Here is a 24,492-nt window from a genome sequence, read left to right on the forward strand (position 1 = left end):
GAGAGGTTGACATGACAGAGGAGACTCTCTTGATGGATGGGGCAATGTGATGGGCTGATGTATTCGTCAGTATGTCAGTCTCCAAGTTGTCTGGTGCATTGTGTTTGTAGAGCTTCTCTCTGGGATGATGGCTGGGATGGAGTGTCACCTGGACAGCAATATAGCCCGTGTTCGCCAGCTGGGGATGGTTGTTGCAGAATGTCTGAATGCAAGGGTGAACTCTGGGGATCACAGGCTCAAGTTCCAGGTAGGTCTCTCAAAGTTGAGGATACAGAGCACAGACTCTGATTGTGGAGAACTCCTGCTGCAGGCTTGGCAAGGTTTAACAGATTGCCCCATCATCTCTCCATACAGGGAGTCTAAAACCAGCCTACCCTGCATTTGAGATAACAAAGTGTGGAGCAGGATGAACACAGCAGGCCAAGCAGCATCTCAGGAGCACAAGCTCAAGCTTTTGTGCTCCTGAGATGCTGCTTGGCCTGCTGTGTTCATCCAGCTCCACACTTTGTTATCTTGGATTCTCCAACATCTGGAGTTCCCATTATCACTACCCTGCATTTGACCCATTTGCCTCACTTGAGCTGTGTTGATAGATTGAGCGATCAGAGGAGTTTCAGACTTTGAGTTTGAGCCTATTCTGTACATTCTGCTAAAGGAAAGATGTGTTGAATTTATAAAACGCTTTATCATTGAATGCTCCTTACTTTTAATAATTTCAAGAGGTGGGCAAAGAGATAAGGGGTTACAGTTCTGATGAGGTATTCTGTCACCTTATTCAGCATCACCTCATCAAAGAAGCAGCACTCTTCGCAGTGCAGAAGTGAAGTGTCGGACCAGATTATTCTGAGGTGAGGCTCAAATCCAACGCCCTCTGATTCAACAACTGACCCACAAACTCCGCACAGCCAGTGGGACTTTTGCCGCATTGCAGAGACATTGCAGAGATTGGGAAATTGGATCACTTTCCACTGGGAATTGACCCTGGTTTATTACAAGACCGTTTAGTTCTAATCTAAATGCCGGGAGATTGGTGTGTGTACAACTGACACTGATCCTTCTGAAGAAGGGTCACTAAACCTGAAACGTTAACTCTGCTTTCACTCGGCAGACGCTGCCAGATCTGCTGAGATTTTCCAGCAATTTCTTCTTTTTTGTTTCAGATTTCCAGCATCCACAGTTCTTTTGGTTTTTTGACACTGACCGTATATTGTTCAAGCTCATAATCACTCACTGAGCTCTGATGTAAATTTTGATTGTCAAAAGCTTCATTGTTTCTCTAATGGTACAATGATTGACATGATGGTTTTATTCTGGCCTTCAGTACACAGAAGATGATGAGTTGAGGGAACTAAAGTCACTGTCCAACCCGAGGCAGCAGTCAAGCTGGGAGGCCCCTCAACAGCAGTACAAGTAAGCGAACTGTCAATATTCAAAACTTGCAAAATACAACCAAAAATACTGCATGTGTACAGCTTCCCATTCAGTGCATTTCCTGTTAACTTTAACCGCGTAACCTTTCCTCAGAATGCTGATAAACCTGCCTGCCTGTTGAGAGTCCGTTTGAGTTGTTATTATCTCTGAAGTGCAGTGTTTCTGAAATCAGTGATCATTCAACACCCTGAGTATTTAATGTTAAATGAGAGTTCAGATGCGGATATAAACTAGTCCAAAACATGTTTACTTAGAGTGGAAACAATATATTTAATTTTGCTTGTTACTTCATACTCTGCCATTGTTTTTGCAGTGCCAATCTTTGAATCCTCGGTGAGAAATCAGCCATTCCCTCCACAGTTCTAAAGCCAAATTCTTAAACTTTCACCTAACTCTCCTACTCATGAGTAAGAAACTCAATTCACTGGGAAAAAAATCAAGGTTTCCAGGACCTTAATGAGTTTTCATTCATTTCTAGAGATGAAAGCTCACAGCTAGAGAGTGGACTAAACTTGGCAGAGACCAGTCTGAATCCTGTGGACAGCAGACAGCCCATGCAGGAAGTGCAGGGCACAGAGTCTGAGTCTGAACTTGACAGGTCAGTAAAAACAGATTGCCCCATAGTTAGTTTTCATCTCTTTCCAGATTCAGCCATTGTCTGTTTCTCATTCTAACTAAAAAGAGGGCACTCAGTTGTGTACAGATTACATTCTGTGCAAGATTACATTCTTTCCTCCTAAAGCAGGACATTGTGTGTTCAAACAGAGCCCCAGAATGAATACAGTGCTCGAGCAAGTTCTATCCATCTGTCCATTTCTCTGCCCGTCTCATCCCACCATTGCTCCAATTGCTCACATCTAACATTTTTTATTTGTAGTGATGACGAACTGGTTCCATATGACCTGTCGATTGATACTGAGCTGCAAAGGAATCGGGCCCCAGTCTACGTCAGTGACTGTGTAGAAGGTAACCCCGTGCCCAGAGAGGGAGGTTACTGAGTGAATTATCAGTGTGTATGTCTGTGGGGACACTGAGTGACTGTCTGCGTGTAAGGGGTCACCAAGTGAACAGCCTGATGGGTGTCATCTCCCTTTCCATTCCTGATAACAGACTCATGATGCTATTTTTCTACTAATTAAATGGTATTGGCAGAGAACTGTATGTCTTCCCCTTAACCTGTTATTCATTTAGCCTGCACACTGATTTCTGATTTTTTTGTTTTGCAGTCCTGATGACATCTGCAGATCCAGAACAAATTGAAATAACTTTGAAGGTTGTGGAAAACTTGATTAGAAAAAATCCAACTGCAAGTAGAGAGGTGAGGAGGAGGTTGGAATGGGGGAGAAAGAAAAGGAGGGGTGATGATAAGATTTGTTATCAAAATTGTGAAAGCTTTTGATACAGAAATGTGGGTTGGTACTTTACATTTGATGAACACCTTGATTCAGAAACTGTGGGATTGCTCTTCGCACCAAACACTTGAACACAAAACCAGGCTGACGGTGGAAGCAATGTACAGTTCCGGGGTCACCGCTGCAGAAATCATTCACAGTCCAAGGTTCAGTACTGCAGGTTCCGATTGTAGGCATGGATTTTAAATAGCACTATTTGAAAAGCAGTTAGATCTGGTGTCATAGTAGACATACTCATCTGTTTATGCAGTATTTGGGATTTTTCTGCATATGATAGTTTGGAATGACTCATTGGACTCGATTTTTCAGTACTATTTCTGTATGGGGTCTGAAGATATTTATTATTCTTTTCCACAGATCAGTGTGCAGTTAACAAAGGTTCTCCTCCACCTTGAGGACAAATTTAACATCTCTGGGTTCATGGGACTGCGACAGAGGGGGTTGGTGGCAATCACTGTCACTGACACAATTCCTGTAAGTACAGAGGAAGCTGCTGGAGAAGAAACACAGTTTGTTCCTTCCAGGGGTATGAGGCTGTTACTGCCCTAAACATGCAGTTGATATGTACTATCATCAATTTCCCAGTGTTCTAACTCTACTTAAACCAAAACTGGTCTACTGTTCCATTGCTCTGTGTTGCTACATTCTCATTGACCTTAAACTTTTCCACAGATTTCCACTTTTCCATGTTTCCACTGCACCCACACCTGTAACCTTTTTGATTTGGGACTCTGACACTGTATTTCTTCCCACTATATTAGCAGGAGAATCTTCATCTACATGGACTGCGGCTCTCTCAACTAGCACCAACCCTACTGCACAAGTCCCACCCCAGCACAGGCACTGGAGTCCAATATTTCCTCTGGCCCTCAATCTTGCTGCTCTCTCCCTACTCCAAGCGATACCACCATCACTTCTCTGGATCCACTGTGTTTCAGATCTGTCTCCAACTCATTCCCATCCAGTTTGATAGGCTTCTTGTTTAGAGTCAGACCTTCCCAGTATAGAATGAGCACCTCACCCTTTTTACCTTATTGCAGGTCACTCAGTATCTTACCACGGAGTTCTACGCTGTAAATTATAGCCTGTCTCAACGTCTGGACATCTTAGATGTGAGTGTTTAACTTCCTCCTACTCAAATTACTGCTTTAAATTAATTTCTTACATTGTTGGAAACTTCCTCCTGGTTCCACGAATATTCAAAGTGTTTTGTCTTCCCTCAGGTCCTGGCACTGGCTGCTCAGGAGCTATCCCAGCCTGACAGCAGCCGGACAGCAACAAGTGAGAGCCCCTCCATTCAGCTGTTGAGGTCAGAAACTTCAGGTCCACACAACCCCAGCCAGCAATGGAAGAAAATCATTGAGGAAAGGATAGAAAACAAGACCCGTCGCTTCACCAGAGTAAGCTCAGAGCCGGAGTGGGTTTAAGGCTGGGCAGAGCTGAGCAAAAACAGGTGGGGACTGTGCATTGAGAGAGCAGGGCCTGAGAAAGCTGCTCATGGTTTGGCTGGGTGCTCTTAAATGTGGAGCTATCAAGAGAGGTTATTGGGCCTGAAGTATGGAATGTAACAAACCGAGGGGAAAGCTCTAGGGCTTCTGAAATCACTGAGCTCATGGTACTAGGTCAGAGTCAGCCTTTGGCTGATTTGAAATAAACAGAAGGTTGTTCAGAAATAATGGGAACTGCAGATGCTGGAGAATCCAAGATAACAAAGTGTGGAGCTGGATGAACACAGCAGGCCAAGCAGCATCTCAGGAGCACAAAAGCTGACGTTTCGGGCCTAGACCCTTCATCCAGCACAAAAGCTTACATTTCAGGCCTAGATCCTTCATGAAGGGTCTAGGCCTGAAACGTTAGCTTTTGTGCTCCTGAGATGCTGCTTGGCCTGCTGTGTTCATCCAGCCTCACACTTTGTTATCTTAGAAGGTTGTTCAGACCCTGTCTCTCCCTCTCTGATAAGTTGCAAATCTACCATTCCCTCCCTAATTATCTACCTGTGTCTCTCTCTGTCTCGTTCTGTCCCCTCATAGATATATCACGTCCATGTCTCATTCTGTTTCTCACTTTTTATCATTTGTACATTTAAATTCTTGGTCTTATTTTATCTCATTGTTGGTCTCACTGTGTACCTCCCTTTCACTCTTGCGCTGTCTCTTGCTCTCTGTCTCGCTGTCTCTTTCCCCACCCCACCCCACCCCACTGCTGTCAGTCTTTCCCCTTCTCCCTCCCTTCTTCTCCTACCCCACTCCCCCACCCGCCGCTGCCGCCCCCACCCATCTCTTCTGCTCTGACATTAGTTTGAATGGAAATTCCTGCTCCTATTGTATGTTTGGTGATATGATTGTTCATTTTTCTCAGGGAGCATCAAGATCAGAACCCAAGGCTGTTCCCAACAGGCTGAGTTCAGTAGCTGGACATTTCTTCTTCCCTCTGATCAGAAATTATGACAGGTAATACATCTCAGTCTGTGAAGCTTTACAAGAATTTGTCTGTGCTCGTTGTTTTCTTTTTGATTGATCATCGAAAGCCCAAACTGACCTGACCTGCCCTACCCTACCCTAGTCAACTTGTTCCAGCCTCCACAAAAGGACAATAATAAGTTGAATCCCTCAAGTACTTGAAACATAAAACATCTGCAAGTAATTTATGCCAAACTAGAAAAGTGGCGTCAATCTGCCATTCTTGTGGCACAGCTGTAGTGCCCCCACCTCTGGACGAGAATGTTTAAGTCTACCTCCTTCAGAGGTGTATTATAACATCTCTGAGAAGTAGCAGGTCCAGGCGGCACACTGAGGGGTCATCATTCTGGACTGCCTTCCCCTTTTCCACTTCTGTGTCGGTGCTTGGAATTCCTTGGCTAGGGAGTTCATGGCATCCACCAATACTCCAAATACCTTTAGAGAGAGGTGGGCACCACAGGGAATGGAGAGTCTGATTTCCCCTTTTAACTCCATTTTGATTTAATCCTCTCCCTTTCTTCCTACTTTTCCCCTCACCTTCGGTGGTATTGTACTCCCCCTGAGGAACTTTACATGTGAATTGATAATAATTGGGAACACTGGTTATGTAGTGGTGAAAGATGAAGGAGTAAAACAATAATGAGGGTGATTTGGTGATGCTATAAAAAACAGTTCAGTTGTGTCTGGAAGCATTTCTGGCTATCAATAGAAAAAAATCAAGAGAAAGAGCTAGAAGCCGGAGTGAAAGTAGGTTCTGAGGAAGAAAATTGCAGACTGTGAAGTTGAGGAGATGACTCTTTGACAGCCCTGATTGGTCACTGCTCCAGCCCCAAGACCAAGCCAATTTTCTTACGAACCTAAATGGCACGCGCAGACTTATTACAGGCTAAGGTAGTTATCCCACAGTGAAGGCCTGCAATTTTGAGCCTGACTTAATACTCTGGCCCAAGAAAGCTTTGTCATCTCAAATTTTCAGGTTTCACTATGGCCCCCAAGCTATGTAGATGACTGCTTTTTACTTCCAATTCACACTGTACCACTGCTTTACTCCATTGCAGTAACCACTGTTTTGTTCACTCCAGGCCACAGACTCCATTTGATTTCCTGGCTGAACAGCCTTTGATGATGGGACGTCTAATTCACACGCTGGCAATTATAATGTACTTTTCTGTGAATGCCATGGTGAGTAATGGACTTAGGAATGGTGGACAGTCCTCCAGAGGGGATCTTTGGGCACAGTTTTGGACTGTTTCTGGTGCAGGGTTAATGAAACAGTGTCCAAGCAATTTAAATAGAAGCACAGGTGCTTTGTGTAAGATTTTATGTAATGTTAATGTTAAGTGGAGAGTGAGCTGTGTGTGAGTAATCATTAATTTTATCCTCCCCAAGGTTGCCATTCACATGGGGAAAGCTCTGCTGGATTTCATCTGGGCTGTTCGATATCACGCAGACGCGTAAGTAACTTTTAAGTTTCCTGTGGCCTCAGTGTTAACCCTAACTGTACTTTTACCATTGTATCTTTATCATTCCTGCCATCTGTCTTCAGTTATCCTTTATGATTATCATTTCTACTTGCGTTCTCTCAAGTCCCTGCTGTCTTTTACCTCGCATCACTGTTCATGACTGATCACATGTTGAATTCAGACCTACTGCTACTCTGGATGACCACTTTCCAGTGATTATTTGCAGGTTGTCTAGTGAGGAGTCATTTGGCCAATAATACTCCCTGATGGAACCTAACAATTTTGAGGTCAATTGTGCGTGATCCAAGTGGAAATCCAAGCAACAATAGTGTGAGGGAATGAAATGGAAGGAGAGAGAGGTTCCTGCTTCCATTAATGGTACTATGTGCCTTGCTCATATTTCCTTGAGCCTATATATCTTCAGCCCAAGTATTTTCACTGCTGAGAGATTTTTTGAACACCTTTTTTGGTTGGTTGGAAAGATACTGTTATAGTGCATGGGCTACATTAGTTGGGTTATTGTAGCATTGGCGGTCCCTTATAGATGAGGATGACTCTCTTCCACTCTCAGGGTGAGTCCTTAAGTGGCTGTGAAGACCAATATAGCTACCGCAGGCCTTATTACACTTGGGACAGATGGGGTCATGGGAAGGAGTGGTAGGGCATTGTAGCATTGGCTTGTTGGTTTGTGCTGTAAGTTCTCTGGTTAGATCCCAATATTTGGGAGGATAGTTAACCAACTCAGAGGTGTCTGTTGTTAATCTGTTAGGTATGTGCGGCAGGGCACACTGTTTGCTGTCTCCTCGGTGTTACTGAGTGTTCCCAGCCACATCCTCCTGACTGAAGTTCCAGATGAACTCCTAGAAATGAGATCCTGGCTTGCAGGTGAGTCATAGAGATGTACGGCATGGAAACGGACCCTTCAATCTAACTCACTCATGCCAACCAGATACCCTAAATTAATCTAGTTTTCTACAAAGTTCCAAGTGGTTTACAACCTGGGTAATGCAGCAAGTCAAATGCTGACATTCCTGCTTAAGGACATGGTGTTATCCCCACTGGATGTATATGAGCTGAGGTTTGTCACAGATGTCCCAAATTTGGATCAGATACGCAGAATGCAGGAGAAACTCCACAGTTTGAAAAGTAGTTGTGGAGAGAGAAACAGATTTCATATTTTGAATTCAGTATAACTCTCCTTCAGAATTCATTGTTCTAAACCTGGACTTCAGCTGCTGCCAAGAAATGAGACAGAGGTCAGTTTATGAATAAACATTGAATCATCATAAAAACATTCAAACTCTGCTTTTGCATGAAACATTAGAGAGCCATTGATCCCTCACACTACACACATATTCTGAACCTGGTCAAATGTGGCTAAAGAGGTAGCAACCACACCTCTGAGTCAGAACAGAATTGATCATAAAATCCACTTCACATCAGTAATGAGAGAGCATTGAACTGTCAGAGCATTAGTAGTGAGGGAGCACTGCACTGTTGGATGCACTTTTTTTTAATGCAGCTTTAATCTAATGACTTATTCAGTATATTCGCATAGTCAGATGTTCTAAAGAATAGGATTCTTCTTAGTTGGGGAAATTCTAAACACATCTCTCTGCAGGTACACAAGCTGACTGCTTGGGATTGGATCTTGTTTCCTGTTTGGCAGGGGATCCAACAACAGTGGGTCAAGAAGTGTAGAAAGCATAATAAGCTATGTGCTATATCAAAGATGTGCAATGAAGTGAACTTTGGCCAGATGATTGGAATTTCCCTGTCTGCCATACCCCAATGAAGGCCCAAACGACTTCTGGATTTTGGGGTATGATCTGCACCCTGAATGCTGTGGTGCCTGACTTCCAGCATTGCAAACTTATCCTGATGAGGTTACTTTCTTTCCAGATGTTGCTGAGAATGATGCAGATGAAGGTTGCCGCAGGTCAGCTCTGCAGAGCTTGCTTTTACTCGAAAACTTCAAGAAGAAACTTGGTATTTCCACAGAATAATCTTTAATCGAGGTTCAGATCCATCTGCTAACGTTACTTGAAGTTGCATCAGGGACACCTCCATGTAATCAGGTCACTGCAAGTTGGAGTAGGTGACTGCCAAAGTGTGAGGCACTCCCTAAATCTGGCCTTGAACAGAACACACATGCACAAACCCTGCGTTTTGTAGAAGATTCAGGAGGAGAAAATACCAATAATTAAGTGTCCTTAGAGGGTGACCACCATGAGAGAAGTATGAACCAAGAAGATTTTGTCTTCCATGTTCACTAATAGTTGTAGAATAATTGACTCAAAGGGCTCAGTGGAATGCTAAGCTGTCAGTGGAAAAAACAATTAAGGTCTGAAGTCTTGGATCTTGGGAACTTCCTTTTCTGACCTGGAGATGCAGTCATCTGTAATCATTGAGTCTGAGAACACATTTATTTGTCTTGTGAGAAGGTGCCAGTTTTCACTGGTGCACATTTCCCGCTTTCTCCCTCTCCCACTGGAGCCTGGGCACCCCTAGTATCAGCAGCCTGCTCAGCCTCAGCGTGCACCACGGCTGTTCCTGATTCTGATGACCACAGCTGTACTTCAGGGAGGAATTGAGCAACAAGGAGTGAAAAAAACGGTCCAAACTTTCCCTAAACCAGAGACATGAAGCTAAATCCTAGTGTAACTAAAAACAACTGAGTTGACCTGTAAATTCCAGGTTTATGTAGATTAGGATCACATAAAGTATACTTAATCCATTACAGCAGTGAATATTTCCATATTTTTACTGATGGGTATTTGCAGCCTCTTCAGGTTTAGAGTCACAGGGTAAAATGGAAACAGCTTCAGTTTCTGGGCAAGTAAGAATTAGAGAGCTCTGGAGAGCTCTGCCTGTAAGGCAACAGGTCTCATAACAAATGGCTCATGTAACTGGTGACACCAGATCCACGCAGTCTGGTCTCATATTTCCTACTAATTTAAATACTGTCACCTTACCTTGAGAACTAATTGGAAGGACAAAAGATGTAAACTGACATGACAAAAGATGTAAACTGTGCAACAAAACTCTAACATGGTAGGGAGAATAAAAATCATTTATTCTGAAAATAATGAAAACCCAGAGTGTGTTAGTCAGACCAAAAGATACTTTCCCAACTCTGAAAGATGATTTACTTTATAATTCCTCACATCTGCCAAGCACTGTTGCTTCCACAAAATGGAAATGAATATTTTTGTTTAGGAATGAGCTGCTCTTTCCTTTAAACGAAGAGGAGAAAGAGGAATGAGCAGAAGAATGATATGTAACTAAAGTAATAAGTTATATTATTCCAAAAGCACACAACAGAGAGAACAAAGCTGCCAAAACGTGCTGAACATTGAACACCAGGCCAGGACCATGCCTAGTTGTGCTGATGTCAGTCAGGGTAGAACAACAGACTGGACTCAATGTGACTAGATTAAGAGTGATGGAACAGCTCAAAATGTGGCTACTTGCTGCCTAAATGTACACAAAGTGGGGGGGGCGGAGGGGCAGAGGAGGAGCTGGAGGTGAAAAAGATTAAAGTCTACGAGACGACAAAGCCCAATACTGCAACGGGCAGATACACTGCTTTACTGGGAAGCAAGTTTAGAACAGAATTTGCCAGCATTGCATTTTCTCAACATGACAAAAGATGTAAACTGTGCAACAAAACTCTAGCATGGTAGGGAGAATAAAAATCATTTATTCTGAAAATAATGAAAACCCAGAGTGTGTTAGTCAGACCAAAAGATACTTTCCCAACTCTGAAAGCAGACTGGTCCTCGATGCCTGATTGCAGCTAGTTTATTGTGAGAAGTGTTGGTGTTCTTTTGTTGACCAATTTTCCCAGCTTCGGCACTGAGGCTGGCTGTGTCCCTTCCCTAGCAGATAAATACTATTAAGAATGAGAGAGAAAAAGTCAAATGGTATAGTGATCTGAAAAAAATGGAAAGGAATCAGAGATTTATTTCTTCCTGAATTTTGTGGTTCCAGGATGACAAGAACACTTTCCATATGGATAATCCTGTGCCAAGATGAAGCAGTTGAAGAGCAGGTATAGCAATAGGTTAGATGCAGAGTAAAGCTCCCTCCACATTGTTGACTTAAATACTCTCGGCTCATTCAGTACAAGTAGGGACGGTCACAAGCCTCCTCCACCTTTACCAAATAATGGTTGTTATGTACCGTGCTACTATGTATCAGCTACTAGGAGCTAGGGCTAAGCTGATTTCACACAAACCTGTAACAGGCAGCAGACTTGGTAGCTTACAGCACAGGAGTCTAAACTCATTGGAACCTGGTCACCAAAGTAATGGTTAGTGGCTAACCATAGTGGCATTCAGTCTGTTGGACAGGAGATTTAAAGGATGAGTCACTTTTTGATATTTACTCAAGTTGTAATAGGAACTGAAATTGCAAACCACAATGCTGACAATTGAACACCCTCAAATGCACTACACTGAATGAGAAGAGTCAATGATACAGAACTGGTTTCTGTTTAAGTGAAGGTCCCTGGTGAGAAAGGTCTTTTAGTAGGTCATAATGCTGCATCTGACAGAAACAAATGCCTTTCCTTTATTTTATAACAAAAGGGATATGTTCTATTAGACTTATGCTTCGACAGTGATAGAATTCTATAGGGAGTCCAGTGTTGGAACACACTCGGTAAAATAATCTTTTACCTCTATTAGCCCTTTCCCTACCAGACAAAATAAAGAGGAAATAATGAATTTTGCAAAGAAATCAACACATTCATATAATCAGACTCCTCAAAAATTTAATACTTGTATTAAAGTTTTATTTTGTTTCAATTAAACTGGTTTTTATAGTTAAAACCTTCAGTTATTTTACAATTAAAGTTTCAACCATTAGCCCCCAAAATTTAAATGTGTTAATTCTAACATCAGGTAACTACATAGAAAATAGACACACAAAAATCAGTTTATAAGAGACTTCTGTTCCAATATGTACACCAGACTTACATGTAAAGAGTGCAAGGACAAAGAATTACTTGATCTCCAAAGTGTCTAAGGAATCTTATGTGGGAGTCTGGGAGGCACCTGAAGTTTGAACCAGTTCCTAGTAATTTGCAGATTTTTCATTTTGCTGATAGGTTGAACAGATTTGGATTCAAGGATTCCTGGTTAGACACCCCTCCTTTGTAAGGCAGGCTGATATTGTGCATTTATTAACTCTGGTTAAATGTTGAACAGGAATAACTGCTGGTTTCTGCAATTGAAAGCCCTTGAAGTGGAGATTCTTCAGTAAATCAAGAGAGCACATTAAAGCAGTCCAAAATTATCACAACAGTACTGCATCTCATTTTTATGAGAATTCACAATAATAAATTTATGACCACCAGACCTGACTGGGGTGTGATCATTAATCTGCTAAAGAACAGCTGCACAGCTTGGTCTTGGACATGTCATAATAAAGATGAGGCAACTAAGTGATCATGACATGGAAACTTTGGTGGGATTGTTCCAAGTGTTACAGCAGCTAACATGGAACCAAATTGTTCGATTTCTGAAGCAAGAGGCCAATCAGTCATGGCTGAAGGAGAATGGTCAAGATTCAGAAATCCTTTATGGAGATCTAAACTTAAGAATTAAAAAAGCTAAAGGAATTCACCTCTTCCCTACCAATCTCCTTCCTTCATTAATGCTCCTGGTAATGTTACTTCAATCAAACATCACTTCTCTCAAAGTAGAATACTTTGGTGGTATAATTGTTCTCATTGGGTCAGACTGCAATTAAGTAGTTTAGTCTGATCCATGTTCAGACTTCAGATCCTTTTGTGGATTTTCAAAGCTTATCTAATTGTAAGTCAAACATGAGGTTATGAGATGCCTGCGCATCATCAGCTCCCTCCTTAAAATGAAAATAGAAGTAGAGGTAGGCCATTCAAACCATCAAGCCTGCTCTGCCATTTAATAAGGTTATGATTGATTTTATCCATGGCCTTTTCTCCACTTCCTATCTCCCCTCCCAACCCACATAACATTTCACTCGATGGTCTAATCTAACTCAGATATTGAAGATATTCAATTGTTCAGCTTTTACAGCTTTCTTTGGAAAAAAGTTCCAAACATGAATGACCCAAGAGGGAAATCAAATCCTCCTCATCTCCATTTTAAAACCCTGGTTTTGGATTCTCCATGGGGTCAAAACAAGCTCCTAAAATTTACCCTCATTTTTGTTCAGAATCTTCCAAGTTTCAATAAGACCCTCTCAGTCTTCTGAACTGCAATGAGTATAGGGCAAACCTGCTCAACCTCTCTTGCAAGAAAACCCCATCATCCCAGGAATTAGTTTGATGAAGGTTCTCAGAACTACTTTCAATGTAAGTATATTCCCTGCTAATGGAAGAAAACCAAAACCATACGCACAACTCTCATTGATATAATAAAGGCATCACAGGTATTTGGGAATTTACTAACCTAACTTTATACCATCTTAAAAAAACCTGTGAAGTATTTTGTGATAGACATGACCAGCACAAGTGTTTTGTTACAGTGGAGGGTTCAGGGAAGAGAAGTCTGGACAACCTCTGGATTTTGAAATTCAATAGGTTTTACCAGAGAATTAAGTTGGCAGTATGAGACCTCAGGTGTAATGTCTAAGATATCGGAAGTAGTAGGTAATAAGGATGTATGCAGGTTATTGAGTATGAACAGTGAACCCAGGCATGGGAGCCAGTTAGTCTCTGAATTAGAAGAAAAATCCTACAATGAAAGCAGGGTGAATATTATTAGGATAGGAATGATTGCTCAGTGGAGTTTTAGACAATCAAGTACATTGTGATTCCCAACCTGCAGGAATGAATGTAAATGGCTTCTGTTCTGGACAATGTTTAAAATTAAATTGTATGGTTAGATATGCTGAGGTTTTGCTCAAGGAGTTAAATTGGACTAAGTTGAAGGATGTCATGGGTCATCTGCTGGTAGGCCAAGGAAGACAAAGTATAAGGCACTTTTTCCTCATTGTCCCTGCTCTCTGGAGGATAATGTTCAATGCTGTGCATTCAATAGACAACCTAGGGAGAGCAAACTAGTGAAACATGTCTTCCCTGCACAGTACAGTGTACATTGAACTTTGAAATGTTGCATTGTACTCAGTACTATTATTGCACTAAAGTGAGATGAGTGAAGGACCGGGGTAACCAGCACCCAAAATGATGGACCAGCTATCTTTGCACCTGGTCCTGAGGCAGCTACAGCTTTTTGGTTCAGTGGCTTTTGACAAATACATTGCACTCCAACAACCTCCTATCTGGAAATATGTGAGCTGCTTTGAGACTGGCTGGAGGAGGTGGTGCCAGCACTGAGCTGCGAGAATCCACTGTGACAGGACTCCAGGCTCGTCATGGATCCCCTATAAAGAGAAGGACGATCTATTACAACATGCTTATTATTGCCTCTCCTCCAGGGCTTCTCCATTGACAGACCCAGATCATAAGTGCAGGAGGCTGACATTCACTTTCTCAGGCATTTTCTGCCTTTTAATGAATTCCTAGCTAACCTGAATTTAACACCAAATCATTTTCCTTCGTTCTGTATCCTTTTCGGCCCTCACAGAATTTTCAATATTCAATTATTTCAAAATTAATTGAATGGACACTTGCAGTGAATAAAGTTGCAGTGCTACAGAGATCAAGAGTGGGAGTGGGAATGACTTGCCTGCTGCACTAGACTTGGCCTCAGGAGGCTATTTCAGTTCAGAATTATTACAGCCCTGACAAGGAACATTAGAAATCTCAGCTGATCAATTGGATGCTGCAGCTATTGTGATCTCCTGCTCAGAGTGTGGCTCAGAGACCACTCAATATAATTTTCTGCCTCTTAAAAGAACACTTCTGAGCAGATATCAGTGGGAACACACATCCATCCACCCGAAAGGTGAAGCCTCACTCAGTCATATTACTGAGGAAACAAACTAGTCAGCTGGTTTTACAAACTGATGATCCTTTTGCACCATGCTGCTTCTTCCCAGTCCCTGACAGCACATCCTGATTGAAGCAGGAGAGTTGAGGGGCTGGGAGCTGGTTGGGGCAAGCAATGTGCAACAGCTGATGATAAAGTATATTCACCCACCTGAAATCTTCTGACGCCAGCACCTCTGTGTAAAACATGATTTTGCACTTGTGGGACGAAACTTGTAAAGAAGCCAATACATCATCAACGTGAGGGAGGTTTGAGGAGCCTGACCAGGGACTGTGCATTTTCCACTGCAAGATATAGAATCCAGGCCAGCGTGTCACATGTGAACCCTGAAGACAGAAAGCATTTAATCCCTAAATCAGCAGGATTGCAAAAACCACCAGACAATTGAAAAATTATGATTACAATAAAAATAAACTAGGTCTAAAATAGGTCCTCCTTTCTGCCTGTGTGGGTATGCCGTGGTTCAATAGGCATTACTCTCACCTGACAAGAGTTTGTGGGTTCAAGGCCTGCTCCAGAAATTTGAGCCCAAAACATCATCTTTCCTGTTCCTCTGATGCTGCCTTCTGTGTTCCTCCAGCTCCACACTGTTATCTCAGACTCCAGCATCAGCGGTTCTTACTGTCCCCATGCATCTCTGTTTGCTTAAGAGACACAAGAGGCTATGGTTTGAGAGGCACCAATCTCCATCTCATGGTTGATGAGGAATCTCTTCCACTCTTCTCATTGGTTACAAACATATTGGAAGAATTAGCAGGTAATCAATCTTTTTGGCTGAACCATGAGCATTTCTTTTATGTCCAATAAGTTAGGGCTTGACAGGTATGTTCAAGCCATCAGGCAATGCATAAATGCCAGATTCATCAGCCACACTCACAATGTAGTGCAAAATGTCACCCAGGCATAATGCAATGCCATCCATGCCCTCAAGACCAATTGCAACATTGTCATCAAACCAACAAACAAAGGAGAAACCGTTGTCATACACAATAGAACAGACCTCTGCAAGGAGCTGAACAACCAGGAACACCACGGATACCTGCTGGTCCAACCAAAGTACACACCCGTCAACTGAATAAAACTTCTGATCAACTCCATCAGAGTACCCTTTTGCACTGTCATCCCTTGTGGTTCCCACATAGAGGGCTTCTATTGCCTTCCAAAGATACATGAAGCCAACACACCTGGACATCACATTGCATCAGGCAATGGGACCCTGTGTGAGAACCTCTCTGGCTATGTTGAGGGCATCTTGAAAACCATTGTACAGGGAACTCCCCAGCTTCTGTTGTAATATTACAGATTTCTTGCAGAACCTCAGCTCCCAGGGACCAGTCAAACCAGGAACATTCCTCATCACAATGGACATTTCAGCACTCTACATCAGCATCCCCCACAACAATAGTATCACTGCAACAACCTCAGTACTCAGTACCAACAACTGCCAATTTCCAGATGCCATCCTACAACTCATCTGCTTCATCCTCAACCTCAACATTTTCATCTTCAATAACTAATTCTTCATCCAGACACACAGAACAGCCATGGACACCGACCTTGCTCCCCAATGTGCCAAAATTTTCATGCACAGCTTCAAACAAGACTTGTTCGCTTCATAGAACCCCTAACCAATGCTATACACCAGATACATTGACAACATTTTCTTCCTTTGGACTAATGGTGAGGAATCACTGAAACAACTACATAGCATTATCGACAAGCTTCATACCACTATCAGACTTACCATGGACTACTCTTTAAAATCTGTCTCATTCTTGGACACATACTTCTCCATCAGGGATGGACTCCTCAAAATCTCACTTTACCGCAAACCTACAGATGACCTCATGATGCTGTATTTCTCTAGCTTCCACCTTAAACAGCCAGCCCCTTTGGACAAGCCCTATGCGTACACAGGATCTGTTTGGATGAGGACGAACAACGTGGACACCTGAAGGTGTTGAAGGATGCCATCATAGGAACGGGATATGATGCTCAACTCATCAATCATTGGTTCTGACATGCCACAGCGAAAAACTATAATGACCTCCTCAGAAGATAGACACGGAATATGTCTGATACTGTACCCTTTGTCGTCCTGGGAGCAAAGAAACTACATCATGTTCTTTGCAGCCTTCAACACATTATCAATGATGATGATTACCTTGCCAAGATCATCCCTAAGCCTCCACTTCTTGCCTTCGAACAACTGCCAAACCTTAAACAGATCATTGTTTGCAGCAGACGATCCGGCCTTCAGGACATCAACTACAACGCTATACAAACCTGCCACAGTAACCTCTGCAAGACATATCAGATCATCGACATGGACACTGCCATCACACACGGGAACACCACCCACTCTTGTGACTCGGCCAACGTTGTCTATCTCATACTCTGCAGGCAAGGATGCCCCCGAGGCATGGTATATTGGTGAAACCATGCAGATGCTATGACAATGGATGAATGAACACCACGCAACAATCGCCAGGCAGGGATGTTCCATCCCAGTGGCAGAACACTTAAGTGGTCAAAGACAATCGGCCTCAGATCTTCAGATAAACATCCTCCAAGGTGGACTTTGGGATACACAACAATGCAGAGTTGCCGAGCAGAAGCTGAGACAGCCTCAACCGGGATCTTGTGTTAATGTTGCACTACAAGTGACCCCATCACACTATACAGTGTCTCTCTCTCTCTCTCTCTCTCTCTCTGACATACACACACACACACACACACACACACACACACACACACAACACACGCACACAGAGATCCTCTCTCATATACAAATATACTGTCTGTCAAGCACACACACACGCACGTGAATCTATGGGGTGTATTTGTATTTGCAGACACATGCTATTTTGTTCAAATAGCACACAATTTATAGACTGTCAATATGGTGTTTTATAAATTCCTGCTTAGAAATAAAACCAGTCCTACTCCAAACTAAAACACAAACAGATTCTAAACAAAGCCTAAATGCATTGTCTGACCTAAAATGTTACCTCTTCTTTACGCTAATAAAACCTTTAGTGCTTGAAAGGAATTTGGGGGTTTGCTTTACATACTAATCAATTAAAAACCTTTAACTGATTAAAGATTTAACAACATCTTAGGTTGTTTAATACATCCCCATCAGTGGTGTGACCCTTTGATCTTTTATTTATAAATTCTGTCTCTGATACTACTTCTCTCATTAGCACCTGAAGAAGGAGCGAAACTCCAAAAGTTTGTGTTTTCAGATAAACCTGTTGGACTATAACCTCGTGGCATGTGATTTCTGACTTTGTCCACCCACCCCATTCCAACACCAGCATCTCCACATCTGGTTCAAGGGCAGGATGTTACTCACTGGATCACAAGACTGCTCTGTGCCAGACTGAGATAGGATCTAGAAAGGGTTTGATGTGGCTAGAAAAGCGAAGGAGGAGATGAGGTATGAGAAAGGCAGAGAGGGAAATGGGGAAGAGAAGGGCAGTGAGAAGCAATTGTAAGCGAAGGGCTGCGGGGAGGAGGTAAAGAGCAGCCGCAATCTAGAATTCTGTCCATCTCCTGTAAGACACTCCTTAAAACCCTGTTCTCTGATCTCGCTTCAGGTGTCCTCTCCTAACATATCCTTTTTGGCTTGGCATCCTTTCTCTTGATTATGCCTTGGATTGTTTTTCCATCTAAAAGTGTTACGTTAATAGAAGTTGTCCGTGTTTATTTAGCAGCGTTTGAACTGAAGGGAAATTGAGCTCTTTGAGTCACTGAAACCAAAAGAGTTTAAATATTAATGTGAAAAAGATCAGTGGGAACTCATCCGATACTTAAAGAAATTAGAAAAGTAATTGGAGTCGTGAACGGAATTTTTCAGTTCATTAATTCCTAGGGTACTGTATGAGGAGGATGGAAAATAGTTTAAGTTCCAAATATAGAACAGTTACTATCATGAACTATTCCTGATCTGTAGCTTGAAAAGCAGAAATGAAAAGTGCATCAAATGTTGTGCATCGAGCTGACTGACATTAATGACAGAGAAAGAAGCATAGTCTCAAAGTTACCCAGCATCAACATCTCATACTTGGAGAGGAGGTACTGCAGAGAATATTGGAGTTGAAAAAGGTTTTGGTTTACATTATTAAATGTTATATTAGCAGGTTTGGCTGGAACGCAGAAGAGCTGATGTACAGACCTGGACGCACTCTCCCTCTCGGCAGATGAGTGGTGTTTCCACTGAGCTGTAATCCACACCCAGAACCCAACTCTTCTCAATCAGTTGCACATTATCCCCACTGGGGAGGGGAACCAGTGGGTTTGCTGAATCCTTGCGAATGATTTGAGGAGCCCGCTTGGAATGGAAGATGTTAAAAACCACATCACCCTTGAGAATGTCAAAGTCCCAGGTGATGACAGATGAGGCCTCAAGGATCTCAATCAACTTCTGAAAAAATAAGTCAAACTGGATTGAAAAGCCATGCTGAAAGAAAAGTGCATAACTGCAGTTAAGAAGCTAACTCACATGAAGTAAGTGAAAAGTTCAGGGCATGTACTGTTCAAGTATTGATTTTTTTTTCGTTATTCCTTCACGGGATGAGGTGCCACTGGCTAGGCAGCATTTATTGCCCATCCCTAATTGCCCAGAGACTAGTTAAGAGTCAACCAACTTGCAGATTGCTGTGGGTCTGGAGTCACATGCAGGCCAGACCAGGTAAGGATGGCAGTTTCCTCCCCTGAAATACATTAGTGAACCAGATGGGTTTTTCCTGACAGTCAACAATGGATTCATGGTCATCATTAGATTCTTAATTCCAGATATTTATTGAATTCAAATACCACCATTTGCCATGGCAGGATTTGAACTTGGGTGCCCAGATTGTTTTCTGGGTCTCTGGGTTAACAGTCCAGTAATAATACCACTAGGCCATTGCTTCCTCTAATTGTTTGACAATATAAATATTATCCCGAATTATTCTATAATATAAATATTATTCATGTGAAGCCATGAAATTACTGCTTATTTAGAAGAGCTTCCCTTCAGTTCACTGTATAATTTGAGGGAGTAACTCTTCATTTGACTGTATAAGGACTTCTTAGTGTTACAGTTGAGTTATTGTTTATTCATCAAGTTAATTGCAAGACAATGCCAAGCTATGCACTGCTAATGGCAATTTATTACCTCATGTGGGGCTCCTTTGACGACAGTGGCTGACTGATAAATGGTTTCAGTCCAGAGTTTGATTTGATCTGCGTTTTCTAACATTTCCTCTGTCTGGTACAAAGATTTGGGAACCATTCCTCCTTCTGGAATATTACACTGTAAGAAGCATTGGGATAGTTGTGAGTGACAAAATATCATAAAATATATTTTTCCCACAATCTATATACATTCTACCTGCCGGTTGTAAAGTCTGTATCTTTTCAATTTTCAGTATTTTTGATTGTGGATTGAAATGGGAAAAGAGCTGGTTAAAAAAAAACAAGAATTGCTGGGAAATTCGTACTCTTTTAAAAAGAAAGGATTCTGACACTCATCGTAAGCAGTGTTTACAGAGCTACTTGTTCAAGCAGTAGTGGAAGCTTAGTTTGAAAAAAAGCTGAAACTGAGAGGTGTGAACAAATGGATGTTTGGCTAGCATGAAATAGTTGATTGGTCAGTGGACTAGTGATTAGTTATTGATGACAAAGACCTTCTGTCTGAGAGCAACAATGTGATTGATTCCCAGGTAATTGAAAAGCTTGGGGATGTGATGCTGTCAGACCCGCTGAGTTTTTTGAACAGCTTCTGTTTTTGATTGTGTGTGAATACATGAATGTTTGGCAGAAACCATCAGACCTCTGGAGGAGAAGGAGTTGTAAAAAGCATCTCAAGCCTGAAGATAGCTGGCTTCCAATTCGTTGTGACTTTTAATCGATAAGTCAAAAACCTTTATAAGTGGGAACCAGTCATCCTGTGCCTCCTCTAAACAAGTGAATAAATGTGGAGAAAGGATTCTGATTGGCAGAAGAATCATATCAGCAAACATTGTGGATAGGGATTCCTGAACTGCTTTCCTAAAAACCCATGTTTTTGTTTCCTGTTTGTTTCTGTCTCTATGTGTGTATAGAGGGGGAGTTTAGAGGTGGGTTAGAATTTTAAGTGGTAGAATTACATATTGACAGTTCATAACTGTTTGTCTGTACCTAGATACTATTTATTTGTAATTTTTCTTAAGCCTAGAAACCTGGCCAATGCTTTCTATCAGCCTGAACTTGAAAGACAAGGAAATTGGAAACTTCTGCAAACTTCTATAAAATCTGTAACCTCTGTGATGACCCTGGAAATAGCGTGGCTTCCTTTCCAGCATTTTAGCTTGTGAGTCATTGTATAATTTACTCTGTTTCCACAGTTAACATGCACTGTCCTCTATCATAGACTCTACCCAGACATTTTGCAGCTGCTTCAAAACCAGAACAATAGTAAACTATTCGAAAAGTGGTAGCTGTAGAGAGCTTTCCACAGTTATCATGTTATTATGACAGCAGTAACATCATCCCTTAAACAGTTTGAGCCACACCTCTCCTGCCTTCCCCTCCACCCTCACTAACCTTAATATCACCCACCTAGTGCTACCCTCACACTGCTTTGAATGACTCTCCACAACAGCAGTTCATACCAGGCAGTCTCCACCCAGGAAGTCAGGAACAATTTCTTTGTCAATGTAATCGATAAGCCCTCCTGTGCCCTGATAGTTATTGCCGCTGTAGATGAGGAATTTCTGACGTGTGTTTTCATTGATGAACGGATTGACCTAAAGAACACAAGGAATCAAACAGATGGATCAGGCTGTCTGTCAAATAACAGGATATTCAGTCAAACTTGCAGAATTCAAGGTCATCCATACAGATATTTTTCCTCATTTTTTCATGGTAAGTGGGTTTCACTGGTTGTGCCACTCAGCACTTGTTGCGCTTGAGATGGTGATGGTGAGCTGCCTTCTTGAACTGCTGCAGCCTGTTTGGTGTAGGTACACCCAGACTGACATTAAGGAGAGAGCTCGAAGATTTTGACTGAAGGAACAGCAATATATCTCCAATTAAGTACGGGAGGAACTTGCAGGTGGTGGTGTTCTCATGTATGTGCTTCCCAGTATTTGCTGCCCTAGAGCTTCTAAATGGTTGTGAGTTTGGCAGGTGCCATCTCAGGAGTGTCATTGAAGTTATGCTCCTGTACTAGTTCTTGAATTGTAAGGATCACTGACCTAGTTGGCATTTACTGCCATTTCCCTTAGTTGTATAGAGCTTTATACAATAAAGTGATTTGTTTGAACCTTTCAAAGGGTAGTTAAGAATCAACCACATCAATGTAAGATTAGAGTTACATATAATCTCAAAGTCAGGTCAGGACAGCAGCATTCCTTCCTGAAAAGTCGTTTTGAATTTGCTATGCTTTGAACAAGCCTCATCACTACTTTTGAATTTGCTATGCTTATACAACAATCCAGTAGCCTCATCACTGCTTTCAGTGACAGCAGCCTTTCTTGGGTGGATTTGTAGAACTGAGTACATTGAAATCAAAGTGGCATGCTGGAATATGATTTCACATTCTCTAGTTTACTGAGTCTGGTGAAACTGAATCATTCTATTATTGTGTCCACATCACATTTCATATGCTGTGACAAGCACACAGTGTTTAAACCAGAATAAAAGCAGTACAAATGTTAGAGTCAGGAAGTTTCAAGTTTATCCTGCGTCTTGTACAGTTAGAGAGAGGGGATAAATCAGTCAAGGGTACTGTTCCTGCCCAATTATGTCTGGAGGTGATTGAGTTTGTTTGAATAGTGAGTAAGAATGGACTTATCTGCAATACCTCCACAGTCCAGTTGACACCATCTGAGGTCTAATGAATGGGCACTTGTTGGATGTAAAGGGGCAGATGCAGCATCAATTTGTGACTCACCAGTGTCCAGAGGACAGGGAAGACTCGAGGTGCTCGGAGAATCAGCAGCCGGCCTAGGGTCTCTGGATAGTTTGCTTCCACCACTTCAATGATCCTCAGCAATGCTTTCACTCCCGGCCGCCACAGGTGCCTCATGTTCAGTCCTTCGAGGTCAACCAGGCAGGTCCATGATCTGCTCATTCAATCAAACATGAGTTACCCACTGCCCCAACGTTGACTGATTATCTACAACGAGGAAGCTGAGCAGTAAACAGCATGCCGATTCCAGATGTTCTGGATAGATCTTCATGACTCTGCTTATTCACCTAGGCTTGACGCTCATTCTGTCTTGTCCATTCTGTCAGCATCTCCTTGCTCTTGTCCAGGGTTCTAGGTTATCCTTTGCCATCCTACATTGTCTCAGTTCCCTTCTCTTCCCCACTGTCCCAGTCTATCACTCCTGTACCTCTATTCTCTCAACTATGCCACCATTGCCCCCATTGTCTTCTCCTAGCTGAGAAAAACCCTGGTTCTCTGGCTTTGGTAAATTAACTTCAAAATCAGTTGCTAACAAACTACAACCACTGTCCTAAATTTTCATCCACCTAGCATTCACTTCCTGATCGCCTGTGTAATTAACCCAAAACTTTATATCATAATCTGATCATTATACACAGGGGGTTCACTGAGAATTGAAAATAAGGAAAGGGAGAGCGAATGAGTAAGCAAGAGTAAAAATGCTTGGGGAGCTCTATATGAGCAAATGGCAGCAATTTCAGGAACAATGAGAGAAGTAGGAACGGGAAATTTAGGGGAAAGAAAAAGGAAGGAATACTCACGTGATTGGGCGACCAAAGACTTTGGTATTATCTTCACATCTCTTCTGCCCATCTTCATTAATTGACAGAACCTGGTATGAAAGGAATATCTTTTATTGAAGGTTGCCACCTGTACTGGGCAGGTGCTGAGATTTTATGGCAATAGCCTGATCACAGGCATTTCCTGCTTGTGACATATTGTCTATGGTTCCAAATTTGTGAAACCAACCCATTGGCATTGACTTGCCTGCAGACACCATAAAACCCACCCTAGAAACACAAGTTTTGCAGCTACATATTACCATGGATATTGGAGATGCTAAACTCATAACTCATCATCAATACTGTAATATAAATACCCTCCTCCTCACCAATTGACAACAACAAATTATGTTTGTATAGCAACTTCAGTGCCGTGAAAGTCCAAAGAACTTCACTGATGCAATTATCAATCAACATTTGACACCATAAAGACCTCTTAAGACAGTTGGTGGCTGAGGTAATTTTTAAAAACCACCTTAAAAGGAGGAAATTGATAGAGTTGAAGAAGTTTGGGAGGGAACTCTGTATGTGTAGTCACCAACAATAGAGCAATTAAAATCAGTATATGCTAAAGAGGTCACAGTTTGAGTTCAGGATATATTGTTCATGAAGGAAACCATGAAGGGTTTTATGGTGTCTGCAGGCAAGATCAAGACCTGTCAAGACCTCATAACACTATTTGTTACACATTAAGACTAAAAATTTTAATATATGGTAAGCAGAGATATGCCAGTCTCTAATCTGAATATTATGTTATGGATACACTCTTGGTTAATAATAGTCAGTCTATTCCACATGCTTTTCTGTGTATGTTTCTCTCTTCCCATCTAAATAACTCCATCCATGGCAGGCTATTTATGCCCTGTGAGGACACCTCTGTGACATAATTTCAAAGTTGCTCCAGGATCCTAAAACCATACACAACAATGAATTTGAATTCTGAACAGAAATTCTGAAATTTGGATAAAGGAGGAAAAACAAATTTTTGCAGTAAATTGGCCTTGTTGCTGTAGTGGACATG

The 24,492-nt window shown here is 42.0% G+C and overlaps 2 protein-coding genes across 7 annotated transcripts in view; one reads left to right on the top strand and one right to left on the bottom strand.

Annotated features, from left to right (window-relative positions):
* telo2 (TEL2, telomere maintenance 2, homolog (S. cerevisiae)) overlaps positions 1-12,592 on the top strand; it is a 26,765-nt gene extending 14,173 nt beyond the window's left edge. For both annotated transcript variants that reach the window (XM_048552708.2, XM_059654045.1), the window contains 13 exons: positions 111-247; positions 1,322-1,410; positions 1,910-2,029; positions 2,309-2,397; positions 2,658-2,749; positions 3,201-3,317; positions 3,884-3,955; positions 4,067-4,243; positions 5,202-5,293; positions 6,385-6,484; positions 6,692-6,756; positions 7,535-7,650; positions 8,668-12,592. In XM_048552708.2, coding sequence (XP_048408665.1) covers positions 111-247; positions 1,322-1,410; positions 1,910-2,029; positions 2,309-2,397; positions 2,658-2,749; positions 3,201-3,317; positions 3,884-3,955; positions 4,067-4,243; positions 5,202-5,293; positions 6,385-6,484; positions 6,692-6,756; positions 7,535-7,650; positions 8,668-8,771 — 1,370 coding nt within the window. In that variant the 3' untranslated portion in view covers positions 8,772-12,592. The remainder of the gene's footprint in view (positions 1-110; positions 248-1,321; positions 1,411-1,909; positions 2,030-2,308; positions 2,398-2,657; positions 2,750-3,200; positions 3,318-3,883; positions 3,956-4,066; positions 4,244-5,201; positions 5,294-6,384; positions 6,485-6,691; positions 6,757-7,534; positions 7,651-8,667) is intronic.
* Positions 11,562-24,492, bottom strand: part of LOC125462556 (SEC14-like protein 5) — a 39,680-nt gene continuing 26,749 nt past the window's right edge. For 4 of the 5 annotated variants that reach the window (XM_048552713.2, XM_048552711.1, XM_048552710.2 and 1 more), the window contains exons 11-17: positions 23,451-23,521; positions 22,633-22,804; positions 21,350-21,484; positions 19,873-20,010; positions 18,889-19,137; positions 14,859-15,034; positions 11,562-14,139 (exon numbers count right to left, since the gene is read on the bottom strand). In XM_048552713.2, the coding sequence (XP_048408670.1) occupies positions 14,034-14,139; positions 14,859-15,034; positions 18,889-19,137; positions 19,873-20,010; positions 21,350-21,484; positions 22,633-22,804; positions 23,451-23,521 (1,047 nt within the window). In that variant the 3' untranslated portion in view covers positions 11,562-14,033. The remainder of the gene's footprint in view (positions 14,140-14,858; positions 15,035-18,888; positions 19,138-19,872; positions 20,011-21,349; positions 21,485-22,632; positions 22,805-23,450; positions 23,522-24,492) is intronic. The other variant, XM_048552714.2, reaches the window with a different exon arrangement.

Source organism: Stegostoma tigrinum, chromosome 23, assembly GCF_030684315.1.
Source record: "Stegostoma tigrinum isolate sSteTig4 chromosome 23, sSteTig4.hap1, whole genome shotgun sequence".
Lineage (NCBI taxonomy): Eukaryota > Metazoa > Chordata > Chondrichthyes > Orectolobiformes > Stegostomatidae > Stegostoma > Stegostoma tigrinum.